The sequence below is a fragment of the Fusarium oxysporum genome, chromosome IX (genome assembly GCF_013085055.1).
Source record: "Fusarium oxysporum Fo47 chromosome IX, complete sequence".
Classification (NCBI taxonomy): Eukaryota; Fungi; Ascomycota; class Sordariomycetes; order Hypocreales; family Nectriaceae; genus Fusarium; species Fusarium oxysporum.
Window position 1 is genome coordinate 604699 of NC_072848.1, and position 19201 is coordinate 623899.

The 19201-nt window shown below is 48.9% G+C and overlaps 9 protein-coding genes and 1 non-coding gene across 10 annotated transcripts; 6 read left to right on the forward strand and 4 right to left on the reverse strand.

Moving 5' to 3' along the window:
- Positions 1-69: 69 nt before the first annotated feature.
- Positions 70-1803, reverse strand: FOBCDRAFT_50969 (uncharacterized protein). Its single transcript, XM_031189508.3, has one exon. The coding sequence runs from the start codon at positions 1631-1633 to the stop codon at positions 128-130; it is 1506 nt and encodes a 501-aa protein (XP_031033493.2). The 5' UTR covers positions 1634-1803; the 3' UTR covers positions 70-127.
- A 282-nt stretch (positions 1804-2085) lies between these two features.
- Positions 2086-3801, reverse strand: FOBCDRAFT_297932 (uncharacterized protein; the record flags this gene model as incomplete). Its single annotated transcript, XM_059611924.1, has 2 exons — positions 2086-3237; positions 3796-3801. 2 exons carry the CDS (start codon positions 3799-3801, stop codon positions 2086-2088), a joined length of 1158 nt encoding a protein of 385 aa, XP_059465761.1.
- A 636-nt stretch (positions 3802-4437) lies between these two features.
- Positions 4438-5112, forward strand: FOBCDRAFT_278895 (carbonic anhydrase; the record flags this gene model as incomplete). The annotated part of the gene is made up of 1 exon (XM_031189512.2): positions 4438-5112. The coding sequence occupies one exon, from the start codon at positions 4438-4440 to the stop codon at positions 5110-5112; it is 675 nt and encodes a 224-aa protein (XP_031033497.2).
- A 1485-nt stretch (positions 5113-6597) lies between these two features.
- On the forward strand, positions 6598-6688 carry FOBCDRAFT_t180. The gene has a single exon. It is a non-coding gene; the product is annotated as a tRNA-Pro (tRNA).
- Positions 6689-7091: 403 nt separating this feature from the next.
- FOBCDRAFT_230747 (uncharacterized protein) lies at positions 7092-8794 on the forward strand. The gene is made up of 2 exons (XM_031189513.3): positions 7092-7490; positions 7620-8794. The coding sequence occupies exons 1-2, from the start codon at positions 7323-7325 to the stop codon at positions 8580-8582; spliced, it is 1131 nt and encodes a 376-aa protein (XP_031033498.2). The 5' UTR covers positions 7092-7322; the 3' UTR covers positions 8583-8794.
- Positions 8795-9236: 442 nt separating this feature from the next.
- On the forward strand, positions 9237-10498 carry FOBCDRAFT_297933 (uncharacterized protein; the record flags this gene model as incomplete). Its single annotated transcript, XM_031189515.3, has 2 exons — positions 9237-9657; positions 9709-10498. The coding sequence occupies exons 1-2, from the start codon at positions 9284-9286 to the stop codon at positions 10496-10498; spliced, it is 1164 nt and encodes a 387-aa protein (XP_031033500.2). The 5' UTR covers positions 9237-9283.
- Positions 10499-10578: 80 nt separating this feature from the next.
- On the reverse strand, positions 10579-11607 carry FOBCDRAFT_143505 (uncharacterized protein; the record flags this gene model as incomplete). Its single annotated transcript, XM_031189516.2, has 3 exons — positions 10579-10796; positions 10852-11301; positions 11370-11607. 3 exons carry the CDS (start codon positions 11605-11607, stop codon positions 10579-10581), a joined length of 906 nt encoding a protein of 301 aa, XP_031033501.2.
- A 2611-nt stretch (positions 11608-14218) lies between these two features.
- FOBCDRAFT_230754 (ASST-domain-containing protein) lies at positions 14219-16238 on the forward strand. The gene has a single exon (XM_031189519.3). The coding sequence runs from the start codon at positions 14262-14264 to the stop codon at positions 16146-16148; it is 1887 nt and encodes a 628-aa protein (XP_031033504.2). The 5' UTR covers positions 14219-14261; the 3' UTR covers positions 16149-16238.
- Positions 16239-16410: 172 nt separating this feature from the next.
- On the forward strand, positions 16411-17298 carry FOBCDRAFT_278900 (uncharacterized protein; the record flags this gene model as incomplete). The annotated part of the gene is made up of 1 exon (XM_031189521.2): positions 16411-17298. The coding sequence occupies one exon, from the start codon at positions 16411-16413 to the stop codon at positions 17296-17298; it is 888 nt and encodes a 295-aa protein (XP_031033506.2).
- Positions 17299-17512: 214 nt separating this feature from the next.
- Positions 17513-18771, reverse strand: FOBCDRAFT_206034 (RTA1 like protein-domain-containing protein; the record flags this gene model as incomplete). Its single annotated transcript, XM_059609163.1, has 4 exons — positions 17513-18258; positions 18305-18553; positions 18621-18629; positions 18711-18771. The coding sequence occupies 4 exons, from the start codon at positions 18769-18771 to the stop codon at positions 17513-17515; spliced, it is 1065 nt and encodes a 354-aa protein (XP_059465762.1).
- Positions 18772-19201: the final 430 nt, after the last annotated feature.

The following is a 19201-nucleotide window of genomic DNA, read 5'->3' on the forward strand; positions in this document are numbered from 1 at the left end:
GTGGTGGATGAGGGAGCTGATGGGATCTACATCAGAGGGCACAATTCATTCGCTTGGTTATGATAATTGATCTTGAATTCATTTATACCAAGTCTATGGTATTTTATGACAATACTTATACAGAGATCTAGAAGAACCTCCAAATGGAGTCGGCTGGCTTAGTGGCCTTGAATCTGCCATACCACCTCACCAAAGGCCACAGCAACAACATCGACAACCCCCAAATAGCAAGGTACGCGAAAACATTGTCAATGCCTCGTTTGGAGTCCGGATCCATCTGTCCATGGTTCTCAGTTTCATGACCAAACCAATCAACCATGACTCCACCAAAGATAAAGACAAAGAACAAATGCGCAAGGTAGAAGAACAGCGCAGCTCTGCCGAAATCTAGTAGCATTGTGAAGCGCTTAGCAACACTAGCAGGAATTCCACCGAAGAACGCAAGAAGGAATAGGTTTCCGGCCAAGGTGAAGGCCCAGAATGCAACGTCGGGTGGATACTTCATTATATAGAAGAAGGACTGTACTGAGACGAGATATTGGTTCTGGTCGGGATGCGCGATGTGCTCGGGTGTTTGGAGACAGCCTTCTGAGAGATTTCCAAAGTGTAACACACGTGTGAGGACAAAAATTATGAGGAAGAATATCCCAGCGGCTGTGTTGCACAGCGTTGCAACACGAGAGTTCCATGTTCGAGCAACATCGATGCGAGCGTATAAGAGACCTAGTATCGCGAATGATACCCAAGCCATAGGTGGAAACACCGACTGAACGCGCTCCGTCAACGTAGTCCAGAACCAGATTCCAAACCAGGGATTGTGAGAAATAGCAGGACTATCTGCTGGTCCAGGCTGACCAGCTGATAGAATTGTCAGAGAAGATGAATGGTCGTTGACGGTGCAGTGCCCGTGTGTAGGTGAGAGCCAGATATTCCACCAAATCGTTACCACACCCAGCACCGCAAGCAGCGCATTGTGTACGTGCCAAGAGACAGTTTCTCCAAAATCCGAAGACTCACTTCCTCCAAGTAGCGCTTCAGTTTCGTCGGTAGATTTCCTCGGGATACGCTTCGCAAGCCAAGGCTCCGTAAAGTCCATAGCAACCCACAGCAATCCCGCAAGTAAATAATCCACCGCCAACGAAAACAGCACAAAATTCATAAACCACACTTTTCCCACTGTAATAACCCATCCCAGCACCACATTTACAGCCGTGAGCACAAAAGCCCTTACGAAAAAGTACCTCGCAATACGACCACTCGACCACCCCAACTTCTTCCGCGATCGTCCAAGGTACACCACGCCTATCCCAAGCAACATTGTGAAACCCGGGGCGCAGAGGTGCGTTAACGTTCGGAGGATGTAAGCGGGCGTGCGATTCCAGCGCCTTATGAGGACGCCGTCCATTTCTGTCTCGCGGCCTGTGCCGTGGGACCAGGTGTTTAGGGCGAGGGCCATGTGGTCCATTGCCATAAGCAGCATTAGGAGACCGCGGAGAAGATCGGGAGCGAGGGCGCGTGTGGAGGGTTGTGTTGGCTTTGAGGGTTGGGGGGGAGTGTCAGCTGGGAAGGAGCCGTAGCTGACATCGGGACGTCGGTCGGTTGGATCATCGTGTGAGGATTGTGCTGACGGCATGATTATGGTGTTGTCGCATTGATCGGTGGCTGGAAGCTATAGTCGCTGCGTCATCAGGGCAGATGTTCGCTAGAGAGTGTATGAGATACAAAAGAAAGGAAAGAAAGAAAGAGGGAGGAAGTATATCATTTCGGATATTTCGGGCGATCGGTCGACATCACAGATCTATGTTGGTGGATTAATAAGGAATAAGCGGACTTTTGGTTGCGGAGTTTCAGTTCCATCATGGGTTAGGCGAATCGGAGGGTTTGGCGATGAACCGCGCGGCTCGTCGCTTGGTAATCGCATTTAACATTGAAGCCTAAGAAGAGAAAATAAACCTAGAAGGAGGAGTGAGATGTCATGACGACATGAATATGGAATTGAATTGAATCGATGCTAAAGCTAAGAAGCAGAGTAAACATATCATCCAACACAAGGCAACACAGAAGCAAGCTACAGAACAACCCCTGTCAATCATCCCTCCCTCGAGGCGCCACAAGAGCAATGTCATAATCAGTAGTAGCAGACGACCCGGTCGAAGAATTGAACAAAGTACAATACCCCATGCTCTTCAAGAACTCTATGCCCGCGCACCCCACGTACACGGAGCATGCTTCTATGCAGGCTACGAAACTGGCCGCGGTGAATTCGTCTATCGATGTGTAGCCGTTTACGTCGGTGTTGCATAGGAGTGCGTATATTGTGTCGGTTGAGTCCATGTAGGGATCGGGGAGGTTGGTGCAGGCTAGGGCGGCGGTTGTTGTGGTGGCTGTGGAAGTTGTTGTTGTCTTTGGGATGTCGGTTGTTGACTCTATGGTTGTAGGCTCTTCGGTGGTTGACTGTGCAGTGGTTGACTGTGCAGTGGTGGACTCTGCAGTGGCGGATTCTGCAGTGGTCGTCTCTTCAGCAGTAGTAGATGCTTCACTGGTAGACTCTTCAGCAGTCGTACCTGCTGTCGAGCTGTCTACAGTCGTATCATCGGTGGTAGATGTATTCTCGCTAGGAGCAGAAGACTCAGTGGTCGTGGTTTCACTCTCAGTAGCAGCCTCTGTAGTCGTTTCGTCCTCAGTGGTGGTCTCGTCCAGGGCAGTAGTCTCTATAGTAGATGTCCTTGCCTCAGTTGTAGTTTCAAGCGCGACATCAGAGGTACTTTCTTCGGAGCTTGTTGTACCAGACTCAGTGGTCTCCGATGAAGCCTGTGATGATGGCTCGATTGAAGTTGACTCTTCTGCCTGAGTTGATGTGCTTACGAGCGAAGGCGCAGTGGTTGAGAACACCTCGTCGGTGGTGGATTCACCAAGAATAGAAGATGAGGCTTGGGACTGTGTAGAAGCATCTGATAGGACGATAGTGGTCGTTGAAAGGACCGAGGTAGTGGACTCGACCGCGCTGGAAGAAGCTGCCGTAGATGCCCCGGAATGAGTCGTTTGCGAAACTGGCCCGACAGATTGGGTCTGAGCGACATTGCTTGACGTAGCGATGCTTTCAAAGGTAGTTTCAGTGGTCTCTGTTGTCGCAGAACCTTCAGCGCTGGTCGTATTTCCAGAGCTGATGACTTCAGAGGTCGCAGTCTTAATAGCGCTTGTAGTCGCATCAATCCCAACAAGTCTCTCATTCTGACACTGTCTCTCTAATCACAAATCAGCTTTTCTATTGCGGTTTGAGGGGGATGATTGGGAGAAGCAGTTTGATAAGAGGGGAGGCAAAATGTAGTGGTTTGGTATGTTTTATTCTTGGGTTTGGTTGGAGATTTCTGTTACATCGCAGACTTGTTTCGGCAGATGCATTTGTTTAGTCGGTGTTGGTCATTATGTCCCAGGTTAGCGTTTCTTTTTACATTGCAGACAAGACTGTTTTAATTTTGTGCCGATTTATTTCTATTTGGGACGCATAGATACCAGTTCATCCACATCGTGAAGCGATATCATTAATGATCTGGTGTTGAGGGTCAAAACGTGGGGTTATGAGATGAACATCTCCGGGATCCGGCAATTCGGCGATATGACGATTTGTTTTGTTTCCAAGTGACCAATACAAATTGAGATGTTACGTGGGGTCGGCAGAGCTGATAATCCCCGGGTTCCGGGTTTAATCCTTCAAATTGAGACAACCATCACAACCTACCAAGGCACAGTCAAGTTATAGAGTAGAATGTGATAGAATAGCTCCCAATTGCTCACGGACATGCTCGGAAAAGTCTCGTCAACTGCCGGTGCACGGCTACGTACGGCCCGGCGACCGAAATCTTGATCTCGGCTGTTATCAAACTTATCGCCAATCGCCCAACCAATTTGAGCTTAAAGTAAATGGAGACGACCAAGGAAAAAGAAAAGAAGGGGAAAAAAGGGCTGCTCAACAAATTACGTCGTCATCCCCAAAATTTCTTATCCTTCGGCATCTCTCCGTCCGAATTTCCAGCGAAGCTCTAACACCGTACTTAGGCTGTTTTTTTTACAGTGACAGTAACACCGAGTGCGCCCCCAACGTGTACCCAAGGATTGGATCTACTGCAGGTGCTTGCTGCAGTCTTGCCCGTTTTTATCCTTGTCCGTTGAACCGTCGCTGTCGCTTGTCACTGTCACATCCGTCCATTATCGCACCATATCCATACTGCAGCTGCAACCGCGCTGTGGATGCCTCTAATGTTTTCCTCTCGGCTCCCTTCCTTTTCTCTCCGCTCCTCCTCTTCCTCCTTCACATCTTTATCCTTATCATCTCAACGTCTTGCCTCTCGCTCCATACTCACCAGCTTCCAAACACGCTTCTCTTCTTCTTCCTCCACACAAGACCCAAAACCCGCTCCAAAACCAGAGTGGCGCACAATGGCCGAACAAGACATCACAAAGTATCTCCAGCAAAGCCACGACCGGCTCTTCCACAACAACCGCGCCTGGGCCGAGAACAAGGCCAAGGTCAACCCCGACTTCTTCAAGAACCTCGCCGCCGGCCAAGCACCCGAGTACCTCTGGATCGGATGCGCCGACTCTCGCATCCCCGCCGAGCAGATCTGCGGCCTTGAGCCGGGCGAGGCATTTATCCACCGCAACATCGCCAACCTCGTGTGCAACACGGATCTCAACGCCATGGGCGTCATCAACTACGCCGTCAAGCACCTCGGCGTCAAGCACATCATCGTCTGTGGTCACTACGGCTGCGGAGGTGTCAAGGCGGCTATGACCCCCCAGGACCTCGGCCTGCTGAACCCATGGCTTCGCAACATCCGCGACGTCTACCGCCTTCACGAGAAGGAGCTCGATGCAATTGAGGACGAGAGCGCTCGCTACGACCGCTTGGTCGAGCTGAATGTCGTTGAGCAGTGTCGCAACGTCATCAAGTCTGCTGATGTTCAGCAGTCGTGGCACGAGAACAAGTACCCTATTGTTCACGGATGGGTGTTTGGTTTCAAGGATGGCCTTCTCAAGGATCTTAAGATTGACTTTGAGTCTGTGTTGGCCGACATCCAAAAGATTTACAACCTTGTTGACAAGAAGAAATAATGGAAGAGCATGGCGTTGATAGAAGAAATTTAACTTACCTTACTGATTCAAGTGCTGTGTCTGTGACTGATGATCCAAGGACATCCTTGTGAGATGACAAGAGGTTCAATGAAGGGGCAACGTCCACCTTTTAAACATATCAGTAGCGTTCCTTAAGTGCCTGATATGCAGGGATATTGCTCTCTTCAGCCCTACAAGTAACCGTAACAGGGACCACGGCTTGGCTCGACCGCACCTCGATGACGGTCTGGGCCTTCAAGGTATCGAGAGACGGAGGTGCAACACAACGACAATGTATTTACGCACAATTGGAAGCTTACTACCTCCTATGAAATGCCAGCTTTTCCGAAATAACAAAGCAATTTTTAAACAAATTTTGAATATTCTTATTCTTTATGAAAATGCAGAAATTCATCAGAAGGATCGCTCTCACGTGACCACCCTTTCAGGGTGCATCTCCACACATCGTACGATTTCCACATGGCCTGGTCCACGATGGAGGGATCGCTTGCAGGCCTCGGATCCAGAGACGGCAGTTTTTTCTTAAGTGCCGGATTAGAGATTGGCGAATATGGGGAAGTTGGCCGGAAAAAGAAGGTTGTCTTTGTTTTTGTTGCTAATAATTTGAATGGCTGATCGGGCGGATCATGGTTTGGGAAATGTCTCTCTTGGTGAAGTATTTGGTGGAGGGAGTCTGATGCATGTGCAACTTGACTGTAAGTGTAAAGTCTGCGCTTGGGTTTATCATGCTTCAAAAGTAATGATGGAATTCCATCTACGCTGATTTCATTTCAGCTTCAATATTGATTTTTCATCCTGCCTGCCTCATGAGACCTGCGTGTTGTGCTCTCGCAATCTGGTGACCTTGATGGATAGATCGCCAAGTCGCCATGCACATATTCGCTGAAGTTCAATTGTCAAATAACTAATTAAACAGATTTCTCCTTATATTGAAAACTTGTAGTCGAATCTTATTTCCATTAAACTTATTAATCCCATTTATCATTACTGTTTCACATTTTTTAGTTATACATATCTAAATGGAGTTCACACTGAACAACACCGATGACACAGCTATTTTATGGGAGCGCAATGAACGATTTAATCTCTTGCTTAAACTCTAACGAAGAAATAGACAAGAAATTATCCAACGTCTTCCCCCCCAAGTAAGCTCATTTATTGACTGCGCACGATGATTTACTTTTCTCTGAGCACACGACACGTTGACCTGAGTTGCAACAGTGCATCCAATGCCAAGACTACCCTACAGACACAGGTCGGAACCTTCTCTTTCTCAATCACCCGATCTTACTCTTCGCGTACCAAGACCGAAACTTCGACTTGATTTTCATCCACACTTAGATCACTCACATCATTCTCCCCAACTCGAAGCCACCACCTTTATCCACGCGTCTCTGGTCACTGTCTGTACATGAGCCCTGCTTGCATCCCCTCCTTCAGCAACAAGCATCACGTGAGTGAATCGGTCTGGTGGTCTAGTGGTATGATTCTCGCTTAGGGAAAACCCTACAGCATAGCTTGCGAGAGGTCCCGGGTTCAATCCCCGGCCAGACCCTTTCTTTTGCTCATGAAGCCTCTGAGATGACATGGGAGGTCTTTCTTTTTTTGTTGTTGGGCTGTCTGTCGATGTTGTTGTGAGGCCATTGAGTTTGGGTCTCACCGAACCTTGTGTGAGTCCCCTTGAGTCACTTTCGACACCCCTCAATTCGTTTCATGTGAGCTCACAGACATGCTTATAGAGGTTACTGATTTTAACTGAACTTTCTGCCTCTTCTCAATCAGTCTTCTTCCGGTGACACCGACAATTGGTTGATAGATGTGTCGCATAGTAATTGGTGATGATGTTGCGCTTGCATGCAGACACTTTTCGTGGTGGAGACATCTCGGCGCTAGTCTATTTAAGTCACCTGTCGCGTTTTGCTCATGCGAAAAAGCCCCCGCCGCGCATCATGGTCCTGGCCTCACTCAGCGAGTGCACCTTCCAACGGCCGCAAACAAAAAAAGTAAACAACCCGTGTAGCCCAGCCCAATCCATCCCATCCAGACATAACTTATCCAATACCAACTCAACGTAAGACAAGGCGTCAAACCGCGTTTCCTTCCGTTTGTTGCTCCCTTTTTTTTGCTCGAATAACCATTTCAGCTTCAATTTTTTTGTGTCTCCTGTATCTTCCCGTGTTTCCGTCACCATGAACGCGATTTTCAACTTCCTGTCATCACCGCTCAAGCAGCCCGCAGAGAGACCTCCACCCTCCAGCATGCCACTTACCGCCTCGCGACCGAGTTTGTCGCCAAGAGAGCAACGCCTTGCCAAACGCGCTGCGGATAGGTTTTCGGAGCCGGCAGGTCGCAGTCCCGTAAGTTTCATCTAGAAGGTGCCGAGCTTTGCACTGCGCTGCCCTGTGCAGGTGCCTTGATGAGCTGGCACCTCCCCCCAAGTGTTATGTTAGGCACCCACTGACTTTGACTTTTCTTTCTCAAAACAGCGCTCGCGTCTGAGTAACGTTTCTCTTGCATCGACGGACCACGATAACACCGCCGAGATTTCTGTCGTTAGTCGACGACGAGAAACCATCGCCATGGCCCCACCGCCGAGCGTTAAGAAGCGCATCAGCACGTCTGCGCGCTCGTCGCCGATACATAGACGAAAGTCTAACGGATCTGTTTCTCGCGTCGCGTCATCGCCCGCCGTCCGATCTTCCCCTAGAAGGCGAGAATCGGCTGAGCTTGGAGGATTTTCGCCGGCCTTCGCCACGTCACCAGCCTCAACCCCCAAGAGGGGCATTAATGGAGTTTCTCGAACCAGCGAGGAGGCTAAGAGTCCTAGAAGGTCCTCGAGGGCCTCGCGCGTGACGGAACCGCAATCAAATAGCAAAGCACAGAGAGAGAAGACGCCCGAGGAACAGCCCGAAGAGGCGCATTCTAAAGAAGAAGAGGCGCAAGTTGACGAAGAGAGACACGAATTCGATAGTATCACGGATCATCGCTGGGCCGAGAACGAAATTGAGCTTCGTATGCAATGGAAAGATGGCGAGAGCTCCTGGATCTCAGAGGAGCTTCTTCATACCGACAACCCGCAGGCGCTTTTTGCGTATTGGCGCTCGCAGCCTGACGGGCGACCTAAGAACCCCGAAGATGACGAGGTCTACCAGGTTTTCGCGATTCGAAAGCACCGCGTACGTAAGGGTGTACCGCAGGTCCAGGTCGAATGGGTAGGCTACGGCGCATCCGAAAACACTTGGGAGGACCAGGACTACATCGAAACGGTCGCGCCCAAGCTCGTCGACGCTTATTTTGACCAAGTTAAGGGCAAGGGCAAGGGCAAGAGTCAGACGAAGAGCAAGCCGAAGAGCACAGCGAAGCCCAAGGCTCCCGCGAAAACCAAAGCCCAGGCAAAGACTTCGGCTCGCGGCGTGACTAGAAGCAGCGCAAGGGTCTCGAAGCGATAAAGAATTACACTGGAATACGATTGGAACTGGTTGGTTGTATTATTTGACTTAAAACGGTTGTGGAAGTTCGTTTGAAGGAGCTACTGGATGCAGGATGCTGGCGGTCCAGATGAAAATGGGTACCTTGCCTGAGATGATGGAAATGAACATTGTTTGGACTGTAATTAATTATCATCGGAGTGGGAACAATAAGCAAACTGCATTTCTTGTCACATATGTTTTCTTGAATGTGTAGTAGCCATTGCCCTGCGTAGGGGAGGCAAGAAACTTAGGACCTGGACCCTAAGCGATAAAAATGTTTGGGTAATTTATAGAAAATCTAGTAGGCTCTTTACTGAGTTTAATTTAGTATCCTCTTCTAAAGTCTCAAGTTTTCTTGCTCCCCGAGGCCTGCCTTGCAAATGCATGATGGTGATGGTCTGGTTTGCTTACCATCCCTCAGGGAGCAAGAAAACTTAGGACCTCTATCCCAAGTGATAAAAAGATTTGGATAATTTAGTGTAGATTTGGGAAGCCTTTAGATTAGTTATTTTTGTCATTTTGGATGAAGGGCCTCAGTTTTCTTGCCTCCCCCAGCCATCTATGTATGTCTGACGGGGACCTGATGGGGCTTACTGTAACCAACACGATTACCTCAAACACCATCATCTTCATCTCGTCATCCTCAATCAACTCAAACTCACACACTCAACACAATCACAATGACGGCTCCCAGTCTCTCCTCCCGTATCCCAACACTCATCCTCCTCTCTATCCTCACAATCTTCGGCTTCGACGCGCTCATTCTCCAACTCAATCGCAATGGCTACACCTCCATGCTAAAATCCATAACCCACGACCCCCTCCCACGCTTCCTCCCTGATACTAATCGCTTACTTCTCAAACAATACACCGGAATAGGTCCAGTTGATGACTTTTTCGCCTTTTCGAATGTTATCTGGGCGAATGTAACCGATGGCTCGAGGCCGGAACTTTCGCTGTTCACGTTTTGTTTTGGGGCGCAGTTGATTGCGGTTTTTGTGGTGTTTCTGATTGAAGCGCAGAGGGTGCTTGCTTGGAGTCCGGTTGTGCTAAAGTAAGTTTTTATTTTGGGGTTTGAGATTTGATGTGCTGACGATGGATGTAGTGGTGTTTTTTGGGAATTTGCGGTGCAGAGTCTTGGGCTTGGATTCGTTGCGCCGCTTTACTTCGTCATTCACTTGATCTTCACAGCTGGATCACCAAGGTCTGAGAGTGTTCATCTTCGCGACTACTTGTGCCTTCATACGGTCGTTCCGTCTTTCATGCTTGGATACATCGTGCCGTGTATTTTCATGGCGTATCCATTCTCAAACTTCAATGTTCGACAGTGGGCTAATGCAGTCTGGGCCATCGCCCCAGTTTACATCTTCACACTTCAAGCGGCATTCACTGTTGTTCTGAAGAGGCTGAGTGTTGGGCAAGATGCGCATAAGCCAAAGGTCGTGCTCGACAAGATTGCTTTGTCGCATGCCTACAGCTTCGCATGGAATGTCGCAGTCATAGGCCAGATGACAACCTACGCCGTCCTTATCACAGCAAGCCTCCTCCCAAACATCTTCCCCTCTGGCATCGCAGAGTCATTGAGCATGAACAGGGTCTTCATTCCCGATGCGGCGCCTCATTCGTACAAACCCATGTCCAGTGCCGCAGCGGCTATGCATAACTTTTTGATCTACGATTTTGCGACAGGGTCTGTGGCGGCGCTTGTGTGGGCGCTGCAGCAGCTGTTGGAGGTTAAGCCGGAGTTGAGGGTTGGTGAGGAGAGGACTAATCTTGTGAGGGGGATTGTTACGAGTGTGCTCTTGTCAGGGCCGGGAGGGGCAGTTGTTGCGTTGATGCAGCATCGTGATGAGTCTGTTCTTAGCGCTGAGGGCAAGGCTGAGAAGATTCAGTGAACAAAATAGGGTTGGACCGGGCGTATGTAAAAGTCAAGGGCCAGATTGTGATAAGTGAGATAGGATTTCTTTCTATTTATCTAAGCCTTTTCCTCTCTGTTCTCACCAAGAGGAACATCTAAGCCATGCCGTCCCTTGTACCCAGATACCTCAGCAGGTTTCCATCCGCCCTTCTGTAGCAGAGACTCATCCTTGAGACGATAAACTTCAACCTTGAGAGGTCGACAGCACTTGATCATCTCCTCCTCACTGTCCTCTCCAAAACCCCAAAGGGACAAATCACCACCGGGGCATGTACCTGCATCAATTAGCAAACACTCCTCACGACCCATTCCACTCGAATTTGTACTTACTCAAAGCCATAAGCAAATCCTGCTCCGCCAAAAACTCAATATAATCCCCCTTCTCCGCCGGGCAAGGATTCATAAAATACCTCCCCTGCTCATCTAACCCCGTGACCTGAAAGATGTTAATAACATCATGAACATCACCCTCATTCAAACCATAGGGCAACACCGCGCGGGTAAGGTTAGAGTGGCATTGGAAGTTATACTGTCCTCCGCTGAGAACAGTGTTGATGTACGGATCACATCGCGTGCCGAGAAGATCGTGCACTCGACCTCCGTACTCATCTGTGCCGTACCAGTCTAGTGTGTCGGTGATTATGGTGGCTAGGGGACGCATGTAGGGGAGGTTGGACCAGAGACGGTCGTACGTTGAGACGTGTGAGGCGTGGAGTTGTTTGGTGCGGGACGCCCAGAAGCGTTCACGCGGGTTATGAGCGTTCCAGATATTCAAGTCACCTGTTTTTGTAAGTCAAGTTCACACATCTAACTCATCCTCTGCTCACTTCACCCCCAGATATCCTTACCAACCTGCGGCCCCTCAGGCGTGCTGATCTTGACAATACATCCCGCTGGAGCTTTCCATGCTTTTCCGGATCGAATTGGTAAAGTGAATTCCTCGATGAGTTCACGGGGTGCTTCGCGGATGGAAGTGTATAGCGCCTTGTCGACGGTGAGGACTGAACCTGGGGAGGGGAGATAAGCTGGGACGGGCTTCTTGATGGGTTTTCTGTTTGCTAGACGCTCAGCTCCGTTGGAAGACATGATGGCTTTGAGATGTTTTGTTTGAGCAGGAAGCGAAATTTCGGGATGTGAGGAAGAGGTTGTTAAGTAATAACTATCTCTTGGCTGCTCTAAGTGGAGACTTGGTCGTATCTCGTCCTCTATTGCATCAGGCTGATTGAGGTACAAGGAGGCGCACGATAAGGTATTTTGAGTCTGGAGGTACTTGGCTTCTAATTCATAGGGCGTGAGTGACATTTACTCATTGATCATTAATAATCTGCGCTTTTACCTAAGGCCGGCGTTGGGCAGCATGAGGAATTACAGGTTGCTTGCGGATGATGCGATTTCGGAGGTGGATCCGGCATCGTGAAGACTTGCCGATATTGACCCTGCACGGTAAATGAAAACTTGCCGTATGCATGATGATCCAGAATACCACCCGATATTCAGTCAAATATCATCGATGTGCGGACCTCGTCTATTCTTTACAAGCCTTTTGAAACAGCATGTTTGGCTCTGCCGTAGAACCAGTACGCTGGGCTTGCTCCTCATTACCCGACCTCATTACCCCGCCACCAAGCTTAGGACCCCGCCTAACTTTATCTTTCTGTTTACGTTCAAGCTTTAACGATCCAAAGTCGAGTAGGTATGAAACAATAGCTGGCAAGGCCGACGTTGAACGCTAGACACATAACTGAACGATGCTGTGATGGGAGGCTTCAAGCGCCACATATTGCAGAGCATGCGCCGCCGCCTGATCGAAGTCCAAGAATGACCGCCCGCCCGAACGCGTCGCAAATGAGCATCTCGACCGAAGCCCTCGATCACAACGCGCACGAAGATAACACTCCATCGGCAAATTGTATGATACAAATATAGCCATCCCTCATCTGCTGCGTAGAAGCTCGCATGATATGAGCTATGGGGAGCTCCAAGACTGAGGGGCTTTGGGCCTCCATACTCACCGCGATTTTGATAGCGCCAACGGTCACGGACGCCGCAAGGCAGGATGATTGAAGCTACAGCGCTTTCATATCTGAGAACGGGGCCGTAAAGCCTGCTGAGATGTTGTAGAGACCACGGCGCAATTCGTCAGCTCACATTGGTAGCATTGCTTCCCGATCGCGTCCCTCTGTTGCAACGATCAGTGCAACAGAGCACTCTTGCCTGGCGCTATCGACAAACCCTCTTTCCCTCGAAGTATCCATGGGCCTCTTTCACGAACTCCTCGAACCCGATCGGTACGAGATACCCTCGTAACCCCTCGGCCGAGACGATCACCTGAGATTGGCAATGCGTTCTCGGCGATATCATTCTCAACGCCCACCCAGCCTGTTCAGCCGATGCCACGCCATAATGAAGAACAAGATTCTCGCTCTCAGGATCTCAGTACTCTGGATGATGTACCATCTTTCACACTTCAGAATCTGTAGGCTAAGCGCTGAAGAGGTGGAGAGGTGCTGTTGGACCACAAGCGTTATCGCAATGTTGATCAACGAACAGCGTGTGTTCTCGGATGATAAGCACATCCGAAATCTGGGCTATAATTCAGAATAGCAGCGCCAAGGTGACGTCGTATAAACTGGTCGTAAAAGCATAGAAGCATTGTTCCGAACTATCGGTATTTGTCTCATACGGCGGCACTGGTCTTGATCTTATTGTTGCTCGGTCTACCTCATAAGCTTTTAACGTAAGAAGTCTCATACTCGTAACATGAGACCTGATTTCCTGAGGCTTTAGATGAAGATGACTCGAAATAGTCTTCAGCCACGGGTTCCGCATGGCCAGGTCGTCTAAGGGACCAATCTCGGTCGTTTCGCGTGATATGCGGATGCTGTATCTGATTGTATTTGGGAATGGCTGAACATGCACTAACGAGGAAATAACACGGCCTTGTTGACAAAGCTTGGAGGAAGTTACTGACGACTTGTGCGATCGGACCTCGTCGTGCTGTTGATTATGCGTGTAAGTTGAGGCATCGCCAAGCAAACGAGTCGCGCAATTCATATTGCAAAGGCATCAATATCGCGATGGATTGAATTTGACAGATAAATAAGTGTAATTGTAGCCAGATTGTTCTGAGATATTGATATGCCAACAAGTTCAATTCGTATCGCGTTGACATGAAAGAGTCGAATATGAAGACACTATTGTTTGACGACCCAATACTCTTGGCGGATGACCGCCATGTGGCTTTATAGTGTATCAGGTTTATTTGAGCAGGAATTGTCACATACTGGTACCCATTGGTCGGGAATGTCCCAGTTGCCGTGATAATGTAAATCCGTAGAACTCGACTTGGTGTTGACTCACATACTCAGTGATAACCTTGATATTCCTCTCAATCAATAGAGCACTGTAATACTCAATCGTGCGACAATAAATCGCAGCCCTAGATAAGGAGAATTACACAATGCAATTTATCGAATTTCTTTATTTTCAGCTCTATTTCCACTATCGTCCACAGACTGAAACACCACCAATCACCGCCCCATCTTCCCAAGGGAGACATGCTCCTTCGACCCTTGCACCACACTTCCAGGAATGCTTCCAAGACAGGGGCTCATTCCAGAAAAAATGAGCATCATAGGAATTGCATGTCAGCCTACAACTCCCTTGCGTAGGGCACGAGTAGCCTTATAGGCCCCCAGGGTCCTCTCCGATCTGCGCTTTGTTTTGTCCAAATCGTAATCATGGTCGTCATATCAGGCTCCCCCTGGGCCAAAAGACTTGTTTTTCTGGTTATTTCTTTAACCATTTTTCTCTGGTGGTATGTGTACTCTGTGCCTGGAGTTACGGACGATGTTAAGCCTCCTCCTCCTCCTCCGAAGTTGAAAACGAACGATGCGAAACCGATACTGGTAGATAAGAAGGTGGAAGGGAAAGATGGGAAGAGTATCGAGGGTGTGAAGGTGGCGAAGGATGAGAAAACTGGCGAGTCTGTTGATAAGAAGGGGATTAAGGCGTTCCGTTCTTGGAGTAACTTTGACATCGTCAGGCCCAAGAATGATCACACTTATGTGTATCGTCGGTTTAAGAGCTCGCCGTATAAACCGCCACATATTGAATGGAACCCCAATGGAAAGGAACTTGCAAAGGGATATGTCTTCATCACACCGCAGTCCAGCGGGGCGGAGAGGGGTCTTGTACAGGCTGCTTCGTTCATTATGAAGCAGAACGCAGAGATGATCTATGCCCATGACGAAGCACCCTACGATTCTGAGGGTCTTCGTGTACAGACCGTTCACAACGAGCAGTACCTGACCCTCTGGCGAGGCGCACGAAAAATGAGCCATGGATTTGGAGAAGTCATCGTCATGAACAGCGAGTACGAGAAGACGGTTATTCACCTCGATGCTATCATCACCAATATGTACGGCCAAAAGTTCCTCAGTGGGCTGGACTTTCACGAACAGGAATTGACCACGCGAGGAACTATTCTCGTCACAGCTTACAACACGACTATGTACAACCTCACGCAAATGGGAGGTTCAGAGCATGGCTTCGTGACTGACTCTCTATTCTTTGAGATCGATATCGAAACGCAGGAGATTCTCTTCAGCTGGAGCGCCCTCGACCATTTCTGGCCAGAAGACTCTATGCTTCCACTTATTTCATCCTCTGGCTACGGCGGACCCAAGAATCCATATGACTTCTTCCATCTGAGCTCAATACAAGCCGTCAACCACGATTCATACCTCATCAGCAGTCGAAACTTCTGGTCTGTGTATTTGATCTCACGCTCAAATGGTAGGATTCTTTGGGAGTTGAGAGGGAATACCAAGGGAGGAGATTTCGGTGCGTTGCCGCATCATGGACGATTCCGATGGCAGAACCACGTTCGTGCGCATAATGTTACGTCGAGGGAGATGATCCTCAGTATGTTTGACAATCATAACAGTCCAGAGGATATAGGAAAGACGCATTCGCGGGGTTTGCTGCTGAAGTTGAAGTTGCCGCCCAACCCAGACGAGAAGCCCGAGATTTTGCGTATTCTCTCGCCAGATCGTGCAAAGATCTCACCTGATTATGGAAGCTATCAGCTTGGGTTGAGTAACGGCAACCAATTCATGAGCTGGGGCGCAGGCGGTGTCGTCCACGAATACGGTCCCGACGACGGCCACGATCTCCGCTGGCAAGCCCGCTTCGGCTACGACGAGTCCATCACCAGCTATCGCGCCTTCAAAGACATCTGGGCAGGCACACCCTCCAAATGGACGCCCGCCCTCGTCGTCGAGAAGCGCGAAGACACCGTCCTCGGCTTCGTGAGCTGGAACGGCGCAACCGACATAGACTCCTACAACATCTACCTCGCGGAACCAGGCACGGCGCTCAAACCATTGGGTAAAGCCAACGTTTTGGGATTCGAGACGGGATTCGATCTTGGTGTTAAGAACAACGAGACAAATTGCATCATGGTTGCTGCTGTGAGGAAGGGCCAGGAGATTAGGCAGTCGAATGTTGGGTGTATAGAGGGTAAGACGTTTGTCTCGACGTTTGTGGATTCGAGGGGGAAAGAGACGGGGGATTCTGTTGTTGAGAAGACGAAGATGCAGAAGATTATGGGATATTTCTCGTGAGATTGTATCTTGTTATCATGCAAGCATGTGCTTTCCTAGTAATTGAATGAAGTTCAGCTCATTTCCTCCTTGGGCCCGAAGTAGACGTTGGTGATGGCGCTATACTCAATAGCCCAGGTACAGAGCAATAGTTCGCCCATTTAGTGGTAATTATTGCAAAAAGAATGAAAATAAGAAGGAGTCTAGAATTAAGAATAAATATAGACTTAACTACTGTCTCTTGTCCCTTTATTCTTGTTGCATTGGTTCTAACTTCATCACCATGAGATTTACGCACCCAGCACTGCTGTTGGCGCTGTGCCAAATTGCTTCATCATCACCATGCAAGCCCTCATCATCGGTCACTTCCAGTGCTCCTACAAGTACCGACAATGAGTCCGCATCATCTGCGACCGAAACATCGACAGCGATCTCGGTGGAAACAGGCTCATCCACCATCTCGCATGACACGACGTTGGCTGCTTCTGAGACCGCATCAGCCTCCGACTTGTCAATTTCCACGACTTTAGTGTCAACTTCAAGCGCAGAGCCTACAACTACACTTGAAGCGACAACAGACTTGTCAACAACTCTGGATGAGACTACGACCACTTTTGAGAGCGAGACAACCTCAGGTTCTGCTACCCTCATCTCGACTACCACCGCCGAGGCTTCAACCACCACATCAGCAGCCCCCGAAATCCCGTCCAACCGCGTCCTCAACCCTGGCTTCGAGGACACCTCAGTCTTCCCCTGGCAATCCATGTCCGGAACGCTATCCCCATCATCATCCGAAGTCCACAGTGGCAGTCAAGCCGGTTTCTTCAGCGGTACCACTCCCATGAGCGCAATGTTGGGTTCAAGACAATTCATCAACCCAACCTGGATCACGCCCGGCAAGAGCTACAAATTCTCCGCCTGGATTAAGATCACAAATACTGTTAACTGTGGTTCCCGCACAATAGTTTGTGGTCATGGCGCTGGACAAGGTACGACAAGTTCGGTTGGGTCCATCACGGAGACTGGGGACTTTTCTTTGGCGAGTGTGACGTGTTCTTGGACGCAGGCTCAGTGGGAGGCTGGACCGAGTGTGCAGATTAGGAGTTATTGTACGGGACTTTCTTTCTTTGTTGATGATGTGACTTTGGAGGAGGTTGAGACGTTGGGATGAGAGGGAGAATGCCTTACTGGTGTTAGGACCAAGGGAACGGGGAAGACGAGAGCGATTGCAGTAGTTATTTCGGGTGTTCTAAGTTTAATATATAGATAAGGACAGAATGGCAGCCAACGCAAGTTGCTGCCGAGTAAAATAGACTTTATATAGGTTGTATATACCAAGAATATTCCCGCTGGACCAAGGACCTAGACGTCGAGTACCACTATGACTACCTTCTAAACGGCTCATACTGGCCAGTTTGAGGATTGTAAATACTAACAACACTAGACGAAGAGCTCAAAGAAGTATTGAAGCTCTTGTAAGTTCTGTTAGTCCGTGGACGATGGTGAGCCAGCGTTGGAGGTCTTCTTTGTTGATAATAGTGCAAAGGAGGCGGATACTGTATATATGACTGAGTCCTGTACGGAGATTGAGGGTAATGATAGTAAGGCCCGCGATTCCTGAGATTTGCATAAGAAGGAAGATATGGCGGTGGCTGCAGGTACTTTGGAGGTGTCCGAGGTGGTTGATATTGAGCAGGTGGTTTAGAAGGACTGACGACGACAGTTTCAATATCTTGTAGATCATCTGTCGAAACCGTAGCTAGCTGTCTTGGATGGAAGATGTTAAGAAGGAGTGTGACAAGGAATATAAATCCTGCGTCAAAGACGTAAAAGTAGATTTCTGTTGCTTGGAGAATGCCAAGGGGTCCAGTGGCATACTCGACCACTCGATAGACTGATCGAGCGATTAAAAGTCCACAGGTGATGTAAAGAACGATAACCCAGCGTTTCCATGGAATGGTCAGATTGGCACTCAGGCGAGATGGGTTGTCGATAATGCGACTGTGCACGATATGCAAGACCGATGTGAAGAAGCCGAAAAAGTAGATCTGAAAAGCAAGGCCGCCAATGATGATCAGTTGAGCTGTTCTTTGCTGACTGACTGAAGTGGCATTGATCAAGATGCCAGCACCTATTTCATATGAGTATACGATTAAGCCGGGAAGAGCCAGACTTACCTGTGAATTGTGCTGCCAGAGCGACCGCGTCTCCAAAGATAAAGACTTTAGGTATGACTTTGACTGGAACGAGTGAATAGATATCTGCATCCAGAGCAATGATGATTTTGCTCAGAATCATATAGATACTCGCAGTAATCAAACTTGGACCTAAAAGAAACGTAAATGTCTGAACAGCATAAGGAACGAAAGTCCAGTCTGGTGATTCAGAAGCTGATACAACACGACAAGCATATCCAACAGCCTCAACTACAGAAGTCAGCACTTTCAGTCCACTAACTCCTCCCTGCCCAACCAGAAATTCGGTTCAGCTTACCAATACAACCTAAAAGGAACGGTATAAAAAACCAAGTCCTACATCGTATCATCTGCAACAAACACACCACCGTCGAAGCAGAAAACAAACCAAGAGCAACAAGGGCAAGAATAAACGAAGGATGATAATGGTACAGCTCCACTGCTGCCATGGTGTAAGCAAAGCCTTCAAGGCTTGAACGAGAGTGAGCCCGTGAGTTTGGAGGTAAAACAAAATGACATTTTTTCGAGACAGGGTCGATGGTTGGTCTCGGAAGGGCGGTACAAGGCTTTATTGCCACGGGAAACGCTATTAATAACCTTGATATGGTTTATTTGGGGGTGGTGATGAATGCGGATGGGATGCTGCTTGCGGGTGACCCACTGGCTGGATGCAGATGATAATGTCTCACCTCGACCACGTTCTGTGGGAGTGAGACAGATGAGATAACGAAGATTACTGGAAGCCCTTCCTGATGCATAAAGGTCAAGCATAGTTAATTTGTGATTACGAGGGGATAGAGTTGTGTGTACCTGAACCGGCGTTTTGTTCTTGAGCTTGCGGGTAGAGCCGAGATCTGTCTCGATCGTCGCGAGATAAGA